Source organism: Pelophylax lessonae, assembly GCF_965119305.1.
Source record: "Pelophylax lessonae genome assembly, chromosome: 8".
Classification (NCBI taxonomy): Eukaryota; Metazoa; Chordata; class Amphibia; order Anura; family Ranidae; genus Pelophylax; species Pelophylax lessonae.
The window spans coordinates 100042252-100059574 of record NC_138775.1 but is presented as its reverse complement, the minus strand read 5'-3'; the positions used below and the strand labels follow the sequence as shown (position 1 = coordinate 100059574).

General features: G+C 41.4%; 1 protein-coding gene across 1 annotated transcript in view; it reads left to right on the top strand.

Annotated features, from left to right (window-relative positions):
- Positions 1-17323, top strand: part of LOC309561960 (arf-GAP with dual PH domain-containing protein 1-like) — a 114720-nt gene that overhangs the window by 56711 nt on the left and 40686 nt on the right. The window contains exons 6-7 of the mRNA XM_082266050.1: positions 130-276; positions 907-990. Coding sequence (XP_082122176.1) covers positions 130-276; positions 907-990 — 231 coding nt within the window. The remainder of the gene's footprint in view (positions 1-129; positions 277-906; positions 991-17323) is intronic.

Sequence of the window (17323 nt, the reverse complement as noted above, 5' to 3'; positions counted from 1 at the left end):
CTGAATGTTATTTGGCACCTTCACTTTCTTTAGATACAATGTATAAAATGCATTAAATGTAAAAAATAACTTGCTTAACAAATACCAATGTGCTGCATTCCTCTAACTTTCATCGGTCTTCATTTTTAGGCCAAGGAACCAAAAGCTGTCATTAAAATTGACAGTATTAATGCCACTTTTCAGACGGAAAAAATGAAACACAATCATGGCTTACAGATCACATACATTAAGGATAACAGGGCAAGAAACATGTTTGTGTACCACAATGATGGACAGGTAACATTTTTATTTTTGAAGATTTTCAATTATTCAGTAAAGACTGTGTACATTAGCTACTGCAGTGACTTTGCATTCCTGCTTAGCAACTGTAGAGATAACATATGCCTTGCACAAAGCATGCATAGTTTTCAATAAATCATCTGACACATTAACTTGAATCATGAGAAGGACCAATAAAGCACAACTACTCCACAGCTCTGCAGGAACCAAAGCCTGCATAAGTAATAAGCAAATAAGGCTGTCCCTGTGCACGTAAGCTACTGTACAAAAGTTTTAAGTTGGGTACACACAGGCTGAAAACCGTAGATTCGGCAGGAACCGGCTCACAACATGCTTCTGTCAAACAAGCATGCTGGAAAACCAGCTTTGGATCAATGCTCTTTGCGAGCACTGATCACTATTTTCTGGCAGGGGAGCCAGTGGACACAGCATTCCAAGGACATAGTTGAATATAGAGATTTTTCTTAAAAACATACTGCATACTGTATGCATAAGACTGCATACATTTTTTTTTTTTTTGTTAAAGTTGTTGCAATGTACATAGATCGCCCAGAGGGGTTTGTTTCTTTCTTAACAAAAGAGGAGTTAAATATATATATTATATTTAATATATTTTTGTTTTTGCAGGAAATTGTTAGCTGGTTTAATGCTATCCGCGCTGCACAGTTTCATTATATGAAAGTTGCATTTCCCATAGCTTCTGACAAAGAGGTAAGTGAGAAAAATGTCATCGGGTATAATGCAAATTCAGGCATGCACCTTTTTTTTTTTTGGGAAAGGGTTCTCTGTGATAGGATCTTGAGCATGACAGCACAGATATGGCAAGCGTTATTGTGTCTGTAATTTTAAAACTAGCCATAAACATGAAGTGACTATTTCCTAAATTCTTAGTTTTTAGCTGGACCAGGTAACAATCTCACTTCTTTCTGACAATGGCAAAATTAATAAAAATTATTAGTTTCCAGGGGATCTTGACAAAGGACTAGACCTGACTTAAAGCCACTTGGAGTGGATGGTGATGCAATTAGATATCACTTAAAAAACATTATTTTCTCTTCATGGTTAATTTAAAAAAAAAGTTTCATGTAAAAAGAGAGGCACAATATTATATCCACCAAACATTAAAGCCGGCCAGAGATTGAAATTCAGCTGGCTCATCGGGGACCAGTCGAAAATTGATTGATGTATGGCTGTCCCCATTCGACAGAAGTCAATCGTGAGATCGATTCCTGTAAAATGGGAATGTTTGAAAACATTTTTGTTGATCAGTGACTGATCAGTGTATTCTGTTAGCGGAGGAGTCCCTCTGTCAGAATACAATGTCCAAGTAGGGGGGGATTCCTTTATCCACCTGGCTTGTGTGGAGGGAGGAATCTGCTCAACTCCCTGGCTAATCACTTATCCGCCAGACTGATCGCTAATCTTGCAGTGGTTCTAAAGGCTTAAGGGATTTTACCTTCATGCATTGCTTCTATGCATGCTTCTATGCATGAAGGTAAAAAACATTCTGTGTGCAGCACCCCCCCCCCCCATCCAAGCCCCCAATCCTTACCTGAGCTCCCTCCGATCCAGCGATATTCATGATAGCCTCGGCCCATTGGCTCCCACTGCTGTCACAGACAGTGAGCCAAAAAGGAGAGAGCAGGGACGGGGCCGAGTTGTGACTCTATGTGTCTTATGGATGCATAGAGCAGCAGCTCAGGAGTGAGTGGCTTTCTCTGGGGGCACTGCTCGAGGGGGAGGAGCCAGGAGCGCCAGCAGGGACCCGAAATTATGTTTTTTTTTTAGCTGCTTTGTGCAATACCACTGCACAGAGCTGGTAAGTATAATATGTTTGTTATTTTTAAAAAAATGAAGCTTTAATACGACTTTAGGATGAAGTCGGCTAGAATCCTAATGATTTGTTAACACATCCAAAGTATTTCATTTTGTGTATTTTTATTGAAGTTATCATGTTCAGCTCAAGTTTTAAACAAATAGAAACAGAGAAGAGTTAGATTTAAAGAAGAACTATGATTGTTCTTTACCATTTTATTTTATTTCCCAGAGGATGAAATGCATTTAGCACTAGGTTCTGTAATGACTGGTGGCCCCATAGTCCCCAAACACACACCTTTTAATGCTGGCTGTAGTTCCATCCCCTTTTGAAGACCAAATTATGGGCGTTTCGGGGGGGATTCAGCCAGCACAGAGCCCTGCCCACTGGTGAACCATCATTGCTGCATATTCATTCATAATAGTAAAAGATCACTCAGAGCATCGGCTTTATGTAATGCAGGGTTTCTCAACCAGGGTTCCATTCAGCTCTATGGTTCCTCCAGAGGTTGCTAGGGGTTTCTTTGAGAAATGAGCACCAATTTATGCTTTTCAGGATACCATTGATCTCTTTAGCTATCTGTAAGGGGTTAATTCTTCCCAATGACCACAAATGTAAGGAGCATTCTTACCAATGACCATCACACTAATGTGTCATGAGTTGAAGATATAGTCATTTTTATCAGGGGTTCCCTGAGGCTGGAAAGTTATTTCAAGGGTTCCTCTGTATTGAAACGGTTGAGAAAGGCTGATATAATGTATCTGTCAATGCCCTGTTTGTGCACATGCAACCGAAGATACAGTACATTACACAGAGCATGAACCAGAAGCACTGATTTATCACTCAGAACTGCAATAAAATGTACTGTGTCGCATGCATTACTGCATTGCAGCCTGGTGTGAACAGGCTCTTAATCTCAGAGCTGGATGAACAGAAATAAAAATCCGTTGACAGTTAAAACAGTTTCCTTTTATGTACTTCATTCTTATATTAATATGCTTGCAGCTTGATTCAAATTTTAGCCTAATCAAAGGAAATCAAATATTAGGAAGCATATAATTTTTTTCTACTGTGTTTTGGCTTGGTTCTGTATTTCTAGGGGGCCCTTTAATAGTACTAATGAAACATTTTTGAAGGTTTAGTTTTTTATGCAACAATGGTGTTTGTAAATTATGTGGTTTATGCCTAATATAATTTGATGCAACCTTTTATAAAAACTTAAAATATTACAAAAATATTGTATGACCTGCAGTATGTAAAAAAAATGTTTCCAAAGAGAAGTTCTGCCACTGTAATTAAAAGCAGTCAAGGTAAACCATGTATACTCCTGAATAGAAAAGGGCTTGGGCGTGTTCGCATTCCCGCGTGCCCGATCCCGCCAGTAAGCCAACACTGCATACCGCTAATCACAGGCAGTAAGACATTTCCCGATCCGTAGTTGCACAGATTGGGAAATGTCTCACTTGCCTGTGATTAGCGGAGTGCAGTGTCGGCTTCCTGGGGGAATCGGGCACAAGGGAACTCAAACACGCCTGAGCCCATCTCTACTCCTGACATACTCTAGTCTAACAGACCCCTTTTCTTTTTATTAAAAATAGAGTAAATACCCTCCACCTGCGCACTCTGGATAAAACCTAACAATATTACAAAAAATATTACATTTTTAAAATGTACAATTCACTGTTAATAAAATTTTGACAAATAATACAAATAACAAATGTGAAGCAGCTGGTTGTAAGGCATAACAAGTCTGGAATATGTGAATGACAAAATTAAAACTGTGCTCCCTTTAAAAATGAATTCCTCAAGAAACAGCTCATAATAAGCTTAAGATATGAAAATGTCCATACATAGCCACCTAGTGCTCCAAATAGTACAAATATGGTGATGCAGAGATCTTCTCAAGTGACTCCACACAACAAAAAAGTGGGTTGTGCTATCTTCCACCACCATCAGGTAGATTTCCTACTCACCAGACACAGACATATAGAATGCATGAAGCATCATTGAGAACACATCATTGAGAATAGATGTTCCCCAGTAGCACTCCAATACAGTCAGATGATATCTCCAGAGTGGTGTACCATATGATTAGGGAAAATGACCCTTCATAATGTAGTATTTTAAAGCATTTATTAATTGCATGCTAGTAAATACACTTACAAATGTTACATATCAAAATAGACTTGTTTACATAGCAGGGATGTCAATTTGCGTTCCACCTGCGTTTCAAGATGGCGGAAGAGAGGTGTCACGTAGATTCCACCCATCACATTTCGTCAGCAGCGTCTGATGTCATCAGGGGTCACATGACTGGACTCGTCCCTTCCCTCTATTTAAATCACTGCCATATTACAATATCCAATCCGTTTCAATACTTTATACCATAATTAAAACCAATTCTTTACATCCACCAATGGTAAAATGTAAATAAAAACAAACTTATACTGCCCATATTAATAAGAAAAAATCTTCAACTAAAATTACTTTATTGAATGACTCATAAAGATCAGGAATGTATTATCTTTATATAGAGTACCTATGGCTGCCCAAGGATATCAAAAGGAGTGTCATTCACCCCTTGTGATAGCAATAAGGTTAAATTAATATTTAGTGTAAAAAAATAAATTTAAATCAAATTTTAAAAAATATATAAAATTACCCCTGAGCTGCACTCCCAAATGCAAATTCACACTTGGGTCCGACATGCATATGTAAACAGTGATTGCCCCACACACAGAAGTGTAACTTGAGCCTTCAGGGCCTCAGTGCAAAAAAAAAAAATTAAGGGCCTCCCTGACCCACTGGTCTTGAGGTCCTTCCCTACAAAGCCCGGGCCCATTATTCCCATCATAGGGCTCTTTATTGCGACTCCGCAGTGGGACCCTTTCATATGTTCTGCAGTTGCTCCCCTTTTTGCCATCTTGGAGCCCCCCACGGTGGCTGAACACCAGGTCCTATCACAAGTGCGACCTTTGCGCACCCTGGTAGTTCCGCCACTGGGTGAAATACTCTGCAGTGTCATGGGATGGGTGGAATGCTCTGCAGTGAATCATGGGATAGTTGTAATGCTCTGCAGTGTATCATGGGATGGGTGGAATGCTCTGCAGTGTATCATGGGATAGTTGTAATGCTCTGCAGTGTATCATGGTATGGGCGGCATGCTCGTCAGTGTTAGGGGATTAGTGGAATGCTCTGCAGCGTGTCATGGGATGGATGGAATGCTCTGCAGTAAACACACACATAAATATACAGTTTATTCAGTATCTCACAAAAGCAAGTACACCCCCTCACATTTTTTCAAATATTTTATTATATCTTTTCATGGGACAACACTGAAGATTTGGACATTTTCACTTAGGGCGGTTTAGACATTAATGGCTGTGTGTTGAATTATTTTGAGGGGACAGCAAATTTACACTGTTATGAAGCTGTACACTCACTACTTTACATTGTTGCAATGTGTCATTTCTTCAGTGTTGTCACATGAAGAGCCAGTTCACACTGGGGCGACTTGTCAGGCGACTTGGTCGCCTGACAAGTCGCCGTGGGTCATCTGCCATAGATTAGCACAGGACCCGTTCTAATAGGAGCGACACAAGTCGCTCCGACTTAGAAAAAGGGTCCTGTACTACTTTGGGGCGACCTGGAGCGACCTGCATTGACTTCAATGATATGAAGTCCATGCATGTCGCTCCGAGGTCGCGGTGCGCGCTGTGCACCGCGACTTCACAGGTCGCCCCGGCAAGTCGAGTCGCCTGTATGTGAATCGGCTCGAAAAGATATAATAAAATATTTGCAAAAATGTGAGGGGTTACATAGTTACATAGTAGTTGAGGTTGAATAAAGACAATAGTCCATCCAGTTCAACCTGTGTCAGTGTGAATCATTTCCCATACCCCTGAATGTTTTTATCCTTGAGATGTATGTCCAAGAGTCTTTTAAAAGTAGCCATACTCCCCGCAGTTACTACCATTTTTGGCAGAGAATTCCACAGTCTTGTAGCCCTTACTGTAAAGAACCCCCTGCGTATCCTGAGGTTGAAACACTTCTCCTCTAATCGCATTGTATGGCCTTGTGTCCTCATGCATTCCTTGCGACTAAATAGTTTTTTTCTATGCTCTTATCACCAGGTATTTGTAAATTGCTATCATGTCCCCTCTCAGGCGTCTCTTCTCCAGGGAGACTAAATCAAGCACTTGTAAACGCTCTTCTTAATTAAGGTCCTCTAATCTGCTAATAAGTTTGGTTGCCCTTCTCTGTACTCTCTCTAGCTCCAACACATCCCTTCTGAGGACTGGTGACCAAAACTGGACAGAATACTCCAGATGTGGTCGGACCAGTGATTTATAAAGCATAAGGATTATAGTTTTGACTCTGGAATACATCCCCTTCCTTATGCATGCTAATATTCTGCTAGCTTTGGCAGCTGCAGCTTGTCATTGCATACTATTGCTAAGTCTATCTTCTACTAAGACCCCCAGATCTTTCTCAATTTTTGATACCCCCAGAGGTTCCCCCCCCCCTAGCGTGTATTTTGCTTTTATGTTATTAGTCCGAGATATATCCCGGGTAACTATAGGCCGGTCAGCCTAACATCAGTAGTCTGCAAAATTTTGGAGGGGATGATAAGGGACCACATACAAGACTTTAGTAATGAAAACGGTATTATAAGTAGTAATCAGCATGGATTCATGAAAAATCGTTCATGCCAAACCAATCTTTTAACCTTCTACGATGAAGTGAGCTGCCACTTAGATAAAGGTAAGCCTGTGGATGTGGTGTATCTGGACTTTGCAAAGGCCTTTGACACCGTTCCCCACAAACGCTTACTGTACAAACTAAGGAAGGTAGGTATGGACCATAAGGTGAGTACCTGGATAGAGAACTGGCTCCAGGGGAGAGTCCAGAGGGTGGTGATTAATGGGGAGTACTCTGATTGGGCGGGTGTGGAAAGTGGGGTCCCCCAGGGTTCTGTCCTTGGACCAATCCTGTTTAATTTATTCATAAATGATCTAGAGGAGGGGATATCTAGTACAATCTCAGTATTTGCAGATGATACTAAATTAGGCATGCCAATATCTTCTATGCAGGATGTGGAAATCTTGCAAGCAGACCTGAACAAAATAACGGGGTGGGCAACTACATGGCAGATGAGATTTAATGTAGAAAAATGTAAAGTAATGCACTTGGGGGCCAGAAACCAGAAAGCAAGCTACTCACTAGGGGGGGAACCTGGGTGAGTCTAGGATGGAAAGGGACCTGGGGGTACTGGTAGACAACAGGCTTGGAAGTGGCATGCAATGCCAAGCCACTGCAAGCAAAGCCAACAGAATACTGGGTTGTATAAAAAAGGGGATTCACTCCAGAAATAAAGAGATTACTCTTCCACTCTACAAGACTCTGGTCCGGCCACATCTGGAGTATGCTGTCCAGTTCTGGGCACCGGTCCTCAGGAAGGATGTGCTGGAACTGGAGAAAGTCCAGAGAAGGGCAACAAAAATAATTAGGGGAATGGAGGACATCAGCTATGAGGAAAGACTACAAGCACTGAACCTATTCTCTCTGGAGAAGAGACGATTGAGGGGGGATATGATATCAATGTACAAATACTGTACTGGCGACCCTAGCATAAGGAACAAACTATTCAGAGAAAGGAGATACAATAAGACACGTGGCCACTCACTAAAACTTGAGGAAAGGCGGTTTAACCTTAAAGTGCGTAAGGGGTTCTTCACTGTAAGAGCGGTAAGGATGTGGAATTCTCTTCCGCAAGCAGTCGTATCAGCGGGGAGCATTGATAGTTTCAAAAAACTATTGGATGGACACCTTAAAGACCACAACATACAGGGGTATACAATGTACGGTTAAAAGCAAACACACACACACATCATAGGTTGAACTGGATGGACTTGTGTCTTTTTTCAGCCTCACTAACTATGTAACTATATAAGTCCCAATACCTTGCACTTATCCACATTAAACCTCATTTGCCATGTAGTTGCCCACTGTTATTTTGTTCAGGTCATTCTGCAAGATTTCTGCCTCCCGATGTGAAGTTATTGCCCTGCTCACTTTTGTGTCATCTGCAAAAACTGAAATCGAGCTACTGACCCCGTCCTCAATGCTATTTATGAATAAATTGAACAAAATTTGACCCAGAACTGAGCCTTGGGGGACCCCACTTACCACCTCAGACCAGTCCGAGTATGCATTATTTACTATCACCCTTTGGACATGCCCCTTTAACCAGTTCTGTTTCCAAGAGCAAACCTGTGGTCGATGCCTGTGGACCTTAATTTATAAATCAACCGTTTGTGGGGAACTGTATCAAACGCCTTAGCAAAATCCAGGTACACCACATTCACAGGTCTCCCACTGTCTAGCATACAGCTAACCTCCTCGTAGAATGTTAACAGATTGGTTTGACACGAACACCCCTTTGTAAACCCGTGCTGATTACTGCTGATGATATTATTGATTTTAGCAAACTCTTGGATATAGTCCCTTATCATCCCCTCCAGAAGTTTACATACTATTGACATCAGGCTGACTGGCCTATAATTACCCGGGATATGCCTCTGCCCTTTTTTGAATACTGGTATCACGTTAGCTTTTCTCCAGTCCCTTGGTACAGTTCGTGTCATAATACTGTCAGCAAAGATCAGGAACAGTGGTCTAGATATAAACTTACTGAGTTCTTTAGGTACTCTCGGATGTACACCATCCGGGCCTGGTGATTTTCTTGTGTTAATTTTATCCAGCCTTACAAAAGATTTTTCAGATTGGGATAGGTGTCGTTTGCCACCATCCCTAGTCACATATAGGAATAAAAAAGTTTTTCTCCTCAATTTGGGTTTTGACGGCAAACAGATACAAAAAATATAAAATTGTAAAGTTTTATTCAAAAAATACATAGAAAAATTGATCAAAATAGTTACATATAAATATAAAATACATGTCATGGAACGCCAAGAATTGCTACCAAACATGAATAATCTAGTAATACATGGGGTGAAAACCCCCTCCAAAGTGACAGAGTACAAATCCTGATCCAATGCGTTTCAAACTTTGTGGAACTAACAGTTCAGTTCTTCATCAGGGAAGAGTAGATTTTACACTCTGAAGAGAGAATGGAAAAAGCATAATAAAACAATGAGAAAACAGCTGCACATTCAAAAACAAGCATATCACCCTAGGGGTGATTACAACATATGTGTAGAGAGGAAGAGAAAAAAAAAAAAACATACAGAACATCTAGACTGACCATGAGAGGGGAGGAGGGGAAATGGAACAGATGAAAGTTCGTGGATCATTTCTTTGAAAATATGAATGTTTTGTATGTTTTTTTTTTTTTTTTCTCTTCCTCTCTACACATATGTTGTAATCACCCCTAGGGTGATATGCTTGTTTTTGAATGTGCAGCTATTTTCTCATTGTTTTATTATGCTTTTTCCATTCTCTCTTCAGAGTATAAAATCTACTCTTCCCTGATGAAGAACTGAACTGTTAGTTCCACAAAGTTTGAAACGCGTTGGCTCAGGATTTGTACTCTGTCACTTTGGGGGGGTTTTTCACCCCATGTATTACTAGATTATTCATGTTTGGTAGCAATTCTTGGCGTTCCATGACATGTATTTTATATTTATATATGTAACTATTTTGATCAATTTTTCTATGTATTTTTTGAATAAAACTTTACAATTTTATATTTTTTGTATCTGTTTGCCGACAAAATCCCAAATTGAGGAGAAAAACTTTTTTATTCCTATATAATTTTATCCAGCCTTTCCCTGATTTCACCCTCTGTTAGCCATAGTGGCAAGTCCAGTGAAGTACTGCTAACCATACAGTCATGGTCAGTGTACCCCTCCTTTTCCTGTGTAAAGACTGAGGAGAAGAAAGAATTAAGCACGGTTGCCTTTTCAGTGTCCTCTGTAACCATCCTCCCATCATCGTTAATTATGTGTGCAACATGCTCTGACCTCGTTTTTTTGCTGTTGATATATTTAAAGAATTTCTTAGGATTCTTTTTACTATCCTCCGCTATTTGTCTCTCGAAGTTGATTTTAGCCATTTTGATTTCGTATTTACATTTCTTATTTAATTCCTTGTATTGCTTGAAAGCCAATAACGTCCCCTCCAATTTATATTTCTTGAAGGCCATTATTTTTTCTCTAATAAGTTTCTTTACATTAAGGCTAAGTCAGCCAGGTTTGGCTTTGGCTCTTTTAAATTTATTTCCCATAGGAATGCATTGTGAGATGCATTTGTTTAATATATTCCTAAAGCAATCCCATTTTTCCTCCGTGGTCAGTGATCCTAGGGTATTGTCCCAGTTTATTTCCTCTATCATTGAGCAAAGTTTGCCCTTCTGAAGTTTAGGGTTCTTATGTTGCCCTCATGCCTTGCTATGTTGTGATTTACGCTAAATGTGATCGACCTGTGATCGCTTGAACCCAAGTTGTCCCGGACTCCTACATCTATAGTTACATACTCACACACTTTTGTCAGATAATATACTCTCTCACTTTTGTGAGATAATATATATAAATATATATATATATTGTGAGGGATTAGCTCGGTGGTAGGCGTGGATGACCCCTTTGGGGGTGCGTTTTCACAGAGAGATAGCCGATTAGAGGTTGAAAACAAGACTGATTTATTCATGCAATTTACTTAACACAATTGCAAGCATCAAAACAGCCAAAATAAAATAAAAGACAAAATAAATCCTTGCCTCTGTGGGCGGCTACCTTCTCAAGCTGGAACCTACCTAAGAAGTCTTTCCAACCTACTGTTGGGCCGACACTGCTGATCCTACAGCAGACACTCAAATGTCCATTTGTTTGCTTTTCACACAGCACAAACATTGTCCATTGAACATGTCCCTTTGTTTTCTTTCACACAGCACATGTTCATTTATAACAGGATCCTTTACTCTTCAGATTCTTCATATTGAACACAGTTCATTTAACAGGTCCCTTTACTCTTCACACTCTTCACATGGAACACTTTGTCTTCTCACCTTTGAGACGTCTTCACTCGTGGTTACCCTCCTTAGCTTCACATCGCTTTAGGGGGTCTTCTCCCATGCTCACCAGCTTGTCGGGAGGCACACATCCGACTGTCCCCCTCTCCCAGCCCACACGGCGACAGGCGGCAGCAGTCCTTCTCCCATGCCCACACGGCGTCGGGAGGTACACGTATGTCTGTCCTCCTCTCCCAGCCTACACGGCGACAGGAGGCAGCACTCAATAGATTTTCTCTGGACAAATTATAGAGTCCTTGATCTCCTCATTCTGAACAGCTGAATGGTTTTCAACTTCCTGCTGGCTCTCTCTGCAGCCAACACCCTATAGTATCAGTGAACTTTCAAAGCAGGTGGGAATGTGTCTCCTCTCAGTGACTACATTCCCAGATTTACCTGACTTCCTGTCACATACCCCCCCCTCTTGTTTCAACCCTAGGGTTGGGACACATATTTCCAGGCACGCATGTGTCAGGCACTGCTGACTCACTGATAAGCCTCCTATTATCCTCAAGCTTCCGGATGAAACTGTTTTGTCATCTTCATTGACAGATTTCTCATAAATGCCACACAGTTTGTCTCTCATCTCATATACACATTCTTCAACTGCATTTTTGGCATCATTTTGCTCCTTCTCGTTTCTGTCATCTTCATTGACAGCTTTCTCATAAATGTCAGACAGCTTGTCTCTCATAACCGTCTGTCCAATCCACCATGGAGGACCGTGATCCATAGGCAACTCAATTGGGCTAGTCTTAATGTCTTCAACATTCTTAAGACGCCTCTCTCTGCAATCCATAAATGTTTTCCACAAAACTTTGAGAACCTTTGCTTCACTAAGCTTTGTTCCAAGTAGGGACTCTTGACATCCCTCTGTGACTTGAGTTGCCTCTCCATACATCTGTACACAATCATTGACTTTTTGTTGTAAAAGGGAATGATCTTCCTTCTTGAGCTTTGCTTGCTCTAAGATGCTGTGCAGAGGATTTTCCAATTGAGACAACAGGCTGTCACACATTTCTTCAAAGTGACCCCTGTTCCTTTTCCCAGAGATATCAATATCATTCACCAAACATTTCATATTCATAGGCAGATCGGAAGCATTTGCACTCATCAACTTCTTAAACTTTTCGCCCTCCTGAGCGAGTCGCAGTAAAGGCCTACTATTTGATTTGATATTCAGTTTATATTTCTTGCCAAACTCTTCACAGAAGTAGTCAACCAGAACATCATCAACTTTCCTTACACCAACATAGGGGTTAAAGGCAACAACACAGTTGAACCCAGCGATCTGGGTGGTATCCATTATAGACCTCCTCTCTGCATCAGTGAAGAAGCATGGAACTGCAACACATTCTTTTACAGGTTTCTTCAATGCACTTTCTGCTGAACTATTTGACCGCTCAAGGTCACCTAGTTCTTTTTCTCTATCTGAATTCCACATGGAATGCATCTCAAGATCACGATCAAACTTCTGCCACCCGTCTTTCACCAGTTCCATTTTGGAAACACTCCCTGAAAGGCACTTATTCATTTGCTTCACGTTTTCACCAACAGCCTTAGTTTTCCCCACTAGGTTTTCAGCCTGAACTGAGAAATCATCACATTTCTTACTCAGCTCCTTTGTTTGCTGAAGCTCTAATGATACATTTTCCAATGCTTGAAGTTTTTGAAGGAACGGTTTATTCCAAAGGGGTGATTCAAGCCACATGTCATCACATTTCTGAGGCTCACTCAGGACAGACCCCAAAACACTGATCCTTTTAAAAACTGCATCAGGCACACTATCCCCTCTTTGGGACAGATCCTCTGTTGCCTGGAATTCCTCTTCCAGTTCCTGCAACGGAATCTTCATCTCTTCTACTTGCTGTTCTAAGGCTCGCTTAGACTTTTCTAGCTCCTGAACTCTTTTCACAACATCATCCTTGGAGCTGACCAATTCTTCCATTTCTGTACGCAGCTGTTGGTTAACACTTTCTAGTTCAGCCTTACACTCTAGAGCTTCCTCCAAAGAGCGAGCCAAGAACAGGGCTTTGCTCTCGTTATCACGCACCTCCGTTTCTGCACGGGCGCGTTCTTCTGCATATTTTGCAGACACAGTCTTCTCTTCACCAAGCATCTGATCAAACTTCTTTTTCACATCTTCAACACACTGTAATGAACCAACGCTTTCTTCCATGCGTTTTTTCATATCCGCTATCTGAGCTTGCAATGTTGCGACTTGCTCTGATAGGTTTTTCTTTGCTTCCGCCTCCTTTTTTAATTGTTCCAGGAAGCCATTTTTCTCATCTTCCATTTGTTTGAGCTTTGTGCTAAAACTCAGCCTTTGACACCTCTCCTCCTGTAAGAGTTCCTGCGTGTCTTGCAGCTGCGATTCCAAGATAGAAAAATCTTCCGCAATTTCTCTAGATTTGCTGTCTGCTTGAGAAAGCTGATTTGTAACATTGTCCAGCTCAACCTGCAGTCGGTTTGCCTTCTCTGACAGCTTAGCACACAATCGGTCACCTTCTGACACCTTCACTTGCGATTCCAGAAGCTGTGCCTCTACTTTTTCCCTCTTATGTTCACAATCTCCTTTTCCCTGCATAAGAGCCTTCACCTCATTGGCTAGTTTCTGGGAATGAGACTGTAATTCTGCCACACAGGCTTCTTTCTCCTTTAACTGCTGCTGGAAACGTTGGGCTTCACCTTTCCAACTTTCACAGTCTGCACGTAATTCATCTACCACATTGCTCAAAGTGGTGAGCTCATACACAGTACTCAGTAATTTAGCCTCTCTTTCACTTTTCTCATTGTCGCTGAGAGACAATGTCGTTTTCAGAGCGACATTCTGTTCCTGCGACTCCTGCAGGTCTATTTTTGTAACTTCCAAACACTGAAGACTTTTTTCCAGCTGATTACGCAACTCCAACATATCAGCCATACTTTGCTTCTGCAAAGTCTGAATTTCACTTTCCTTTTCCATGAGGATGGTATCTTTCTCCATTATAGTCTCTCTGCGTTTTTGCAACTCGACCAAAAGAAGAGCAGTGGATTCTTCCCACTGTAACACATGAGACTTGAGTAGTTCATTCATTTCCTGCAAGTTTCTATGCTCCATTTTAAGCAATTCCAAGGCTTGTTCCTTTTCTTCCATTTTCCGTTGCAAGGCATCCAACTCAGCCCTGCACACATACTCGGTTTCTTCCAAACCGATGGCCTCCATTGGCTGCTGGCGTCTCTGTTTCCAGCCTGCCATGCTCTCTTGGTGAGCCTTTTGCTGAGCTGCAAAGCTCCGCTGAAAATCCGCATTTGCCTGCTGTTGAGCTGCATTTGCTTGCTGTTGAGCTGCATTTGATATAATCAGATGTTTCAACATCTCCTCCATTTTGAGTTTACTTTTCATCTGAGCACACTGCGTCTCCATAGCAGTTTCATCAGTGTTGCTAGGGACAACAACCTTCCTCTTTAGTAGACTCTCTTTAGGCATGGATGGGGCTGGTTCAGACGGCAACATCCCCTCCATCCAAAGAATCCGGTCTCTCATTTCATCTATCTTTGCATTTTTCAGGCGTTTGGACCGCCCCATCTTCAATAACTCCACAAACAAATTTTTCACAGTCCAGCAAACAATTTTCAGACCACTGTCTCTTCAACACATGTAGTTTTTCTCTCTCTTGCAGGATCTCTTTTCCTGCGTACACAGTTTGTGCAGTCACTTGCACCAGACACAACAAAGTTCATCAAAAAATTTTGAGACCCCTGTCTCTTTAAAACACTTTTTTTTTTTTTTTTTTTCTGTCAGGATCTTCTCTTCTGCACACATAGATTGTGCAATCTCATGCACCAGATAAAGTTCATCAAACATTTGCACTTCCTTGCAGGGATCTCTGCTTATGCCCACTGCATACCTCCACCATATGTGAGGGATTAGCTCGGTGGTAGGCGTGGATGACCCCTTTGGGGGTGCGTTTTCACAGAGAGATAGCCGATTAGAGGTTGAAAACAAGACTGATTTATTCATGCAATTTACTTAACACAATTGCAAGCATCAAAACAGCCAAAATAAAATAAAAGACAAAATAAATCCTTGCCTCTGTGGGCGGCTACCTTCTCAAGCTGGAACCTACCTAAGAAGTCTTTCCAACCTACTGTTGGGCCGACACTGCTGATCCTACAGCAGACACTCAAATGTCCATTTGTTTGCTTTTCACACAGCACAAACATTGTCCATTGAACATGTCCCTTTGTTTTCTTTCACACAGCACATGTTCATTTATAACAGGATCCTTTACTCTTCAGATTCTTCATATTGAACACAGTTCATTTAACAGGTCCCTTTACTCTTCACACTCTTCACATGGAACACTTTGTCTTCTCACCTTTGAGACGTCTTCACTCGTGGTTACCCTCCTTAGCTTCACATCGCTTTAGGGGGTCTTCTCCCATGCTCACCAGCTTGTCGGGAGGCACACATCCGACTGTCCCCCTCTCCCAGCCCACACGGCGACAGGCGGCAGCAGTCCTTCTCCCATGCCCACACGGCGTCGGGAGGTACACGTATGTCTGTCCTCCTCTCCCAGCCTACACGGCGACAGGAGGCAGCACTCAATAGATTTTCTCTGGACAAATTATAGAGTCCTTGATCTCCTCATTCTGAACAGCTGAATGGTTTTCAACTTCCTGCTGGCTCTCTCTGCAGCCAACACCCTATAGTATCAGTGAACTTTCAAAGCAGGTGGGAATGTGTCTCCTCTCAGTGACTACATTCCCAGATTTACCTGACTTCCTGTCACAATATATATATATATATATATATATATATATATATATATATGAGAGAGAGAGAGGAGATACACACACACACACACACACACCCTTTAAAAAAAACTCAGCTGGACAGTACAATTCAATCACACAGCCAGGTACTGCAATGTAGGGATTTAGGATTTAGGAAAACTAGAAGAATGGTCAGAACTCTGGCAACTGAAATTTAATGTGGATAAGTGCAAGATAATGCACCTGGGACGTAAAAACCCAAGGGCAGAATATAGAATATTTGACACAGTCCTGACCTCAGTATCTGAGGAAAGGGATTTAGGAGTAATTATTTCAGAAGACTTAAAGGTGGGAAGACAATGTAATAGAGCAGCACGAAATGCCAGCAGAATGCTTGGATGTATAGGGAGAGGTATAAGCAGTAGAAAGAGAGAAGTGCTTATGCCGCTGTACAGAACACTGGTGAGACCTCACTTGGAGTATTGTGCGCAGTACTGGAGGCCATATCTCCAGAAGGATATAGATACTCTAGAGAGAGTTCAGAGAAGAGCTACTAAACTAGTACATGGATTGCAGGAAAAAACTTACCAGGAAAGGTTAAAGGACCTTAACATGTATAGCTTGGAAGAAAGAAGAGACAGAGGGGATATGATAGAAACTTTTAAATACATAAAGGGAATCAACTCAGTAAAGGAGGAGAGCATATTTAAAAGAAGAAAAACTACCACAAGAGGACACAGTTTTAAAATATAGAGGGGCAAAGGTTTAAAAGTAATATGAGGAAGTATTACTTTACTGAGAGAGTAGTGGATGCATGGAATAACCTTCCTGCAGAAGTGGTAGCTGCAAATACAGTGAAGGAGTTTAAGCATGCATGGGATAGGCATAAGGCTATCCTTCATATAAGATAGGGCCAGGGACTATTCATAGGATTCAGATATATTGGGCAGACTAGATGGGCCAAATGGTTCTTATCTGCCGACACATTCTATGTTTCTATGTTTCTAGGTAGAGAGCACAGCACTTAGGAAGACCTCCTCCCTCCTTTGCTTTCACTTTGCTGAGTGTGTTCACTGTTTGACAGAGCTCCCAGTGGCGGTACACCATGGGGAGTTTAATCTGACAGCCTCTCTACAAACTCAATGGCCCCCCAGAGTCTGGCTGGGGTCATCATTGCGACCCCTGAAGATACGACATTGCCCACATATGTAAGGTATCACCGCATACATCAGGATGAGAGCAATAATTCTAGTACTAGGGCTTATAATTAACTCTAAACTGATAACCTGTAATGGCTTTTAAAGTGTCCCATATGGATATTTTTAGGTACTGCACAATTATAAATCTTGACCTGTTTGGTATGTATTTACTTGATGCAACATTTTAATACTCTTTCAAAAAAAATGTGGTATTATATTGTGTTTATATGCACTAAAATT